Consider the following 1,844-nt stretch of genomic DNA (forward strand, 5'->3'; position numbering starts at 1 on the left):
CAGAAATGGCGGGGACTGTCCTTTGAAGAAGAGAGTGCCCAGCACACGTTGGATGTCTGTTTTCTGCATTGTGTGGGTTGGGCTGAGCCCCTCCAGGTGTAAGTCTCTGAAAACTTGGATATAGTGGGAACTTCACAGATGAGTGTTGGGACGAAGCCAAGGCAAGGGATACTTTCATTCATTTACTCACGCTGTCAGCAAACACGTATTATGTTCCAGACCCTGTTCCAGGTGCTGGGGCCACAGCAGTGACCCCAACAGAGATCTTCAGAGAGCCGCTCAGCAGTTGGGGGAGGGGAGGTGGGCTGCACAGGGGCATGAGGGAACTTTTAGGAGTGACGGGAACGTTCTCTTGATCACGTTGGTTGACATTTGCCAAAACTCACTGAATGAGACCCCTAGAACTGGTGTATTTTACTTGATGTAAATCGTATCTCAGTCAGGTTGATTCAAAAAGCACAGCCCTGCCCTTGTGGACCTTTCGTCCTGGTGGGAGGAGAGCAACACGAAGCAAGCAAAGTGGTGGAAGGGGGCGCGGTTAGGGAGGAAGCTCCCCCCCCCCGGGGGAGGGAATGTGGTTGCAGCCACCAGTTCACGCATTCTGCATCTCTGTCCAGGAGTACGAGTGCCTGGAGCAAGAGAACACTGTGCTGCGGAGAGAGATCGGGAAGCTGACGGAGGAGCTCAAGCATCTGAGCGAGACACTGAAGGAGCACGAGAAGATGTGCCCGCTGCTGTGCCCCATGAACTTTGTGCCAGTGCCACGGCCGGACCCTGTGGCCGGCTGCCTGCCCCGATGAAGCCCGAGGATCGTCCTCCTCTGCCGACGGAGGAGCCTTGGTCTTTTTCACATCTGGGCAGAGGGTGGGGAGGAGGGTTCCCTCCGCATCTGTGTCCAGGGGGACCGGGGGCCAGGTCACCTCCTCGGAGCTCCTGGCCATGTCCTCAGCGGACGGCTCTGCAGGACGCTCCCGCGGGCGCCTCTCAGAGCCCTGAGCGGATCTGGGCAGGGAGGCCACCCTCAGGAGTCACCTCAATCCACTTTGGCAGCTAGTAGGTTCCCTGCTGTGTAGAATTATTACCTCTAGAATTTGAATAATAAAGATGGTTATGATCTCTCCTTTTGCCAAGTTCTTGGAATTTGGAAATACAATACGTTTCCTAGTCCTGGAGAGGTCGTCACCTTCTGTCTTCTCAGGCTGTTTTGTGGCTCCTGGGTCTTGCTTTCTCCTCCTGGTCATCATCCCTGAGGCCGTAACTGTGCTCGATGCAAGGGACACCTTTGTGGGCCTGCAGAGCAAAGGCCAGTGGGACTTCTTGCCACCCCAGCTGGGTCACCAAGGGATAGTCATGCTGGGCATGACTCGTGCTTGTCTTCTGTTTTGGGTAGCCCTCTGTCTCAGTCAACACCCCCGCCCGTGCTGGACTCTCATGGGAACTGTTGTATTCCAGGCTGGTGTTCCTGTCTTCTCTGTACACTCCTGGGCCATCTCCCCATTCCATAAGTAGGCGTAGGATCAGAGGACAATTTCACTTTATATTAGTATGAGTCACGACAGAATGGGGAAATCTGTCCCCTAGTTTAAAAAAACAAATATTTTGGCAGATGAGGAGAGCAATTTCCTTTCAAAAGTCCCGTCTAACTATTATTTCAGGAAAAGCAGAACCAAGACAAGTCAAAGGTGGCCCCAGTGAGAAAAGCAAAATGGCGGAGGACTCCCCATCCTCTTCCAATTCTCTTTTTCCCTGGACCAAGGGAGTTGTGGAAGGCGGAGCCATGCCATCATAAAGGGCACAAGAAATGGGAACAGAAGGAAGATGCTTTGTTGTAAATGTGATGTTGA

The 1,844-nt window shown here is 53.3% G+C and overlaps 1 protein-coding gene across 1 annotated transcript in view; it reads left to right on the top strand.

Annotated features, from left to right (window-relative positions):
- BATF3 (basic leucine zipper ATF-like transcription factor 3) overlaps positions 1-1,118 on the top strand; it is an 11,001-nt gene extending 9,883 nt beyond the window's left edge. Inside the window, exon 3 of the mRNA XM_031037559.2 lies at positions 618-1,118. Within this exon, the coding sequence (XP_030893419.2) occupies positions 618-800 (183 nt within the window). The 3' untranslated portion in view covers positions 801-1,118. The remainder of the gene's footprint in view (positions 1-617) is intronic.
- The last annotated feature ends 726 nt before the right edge of the window (positions 1,119-1,844 follow it).

The sequence above is a fragment of the Leptonychotes weddellii genome, chromosome 6 (genome assembly GCF_054177405.1).
Source record: "Leptonychotes weddellii isolate Sample4059 chromosome 6, ASM5417740v2, whole genome shotgun sequence".
Classification (NCBI taxonomy): Eukaryota; Metazoa; Chordata; class Mammalia; order Carnivora; family Phocidae; genus Leptonychotes; species Leptonychotes weddellii.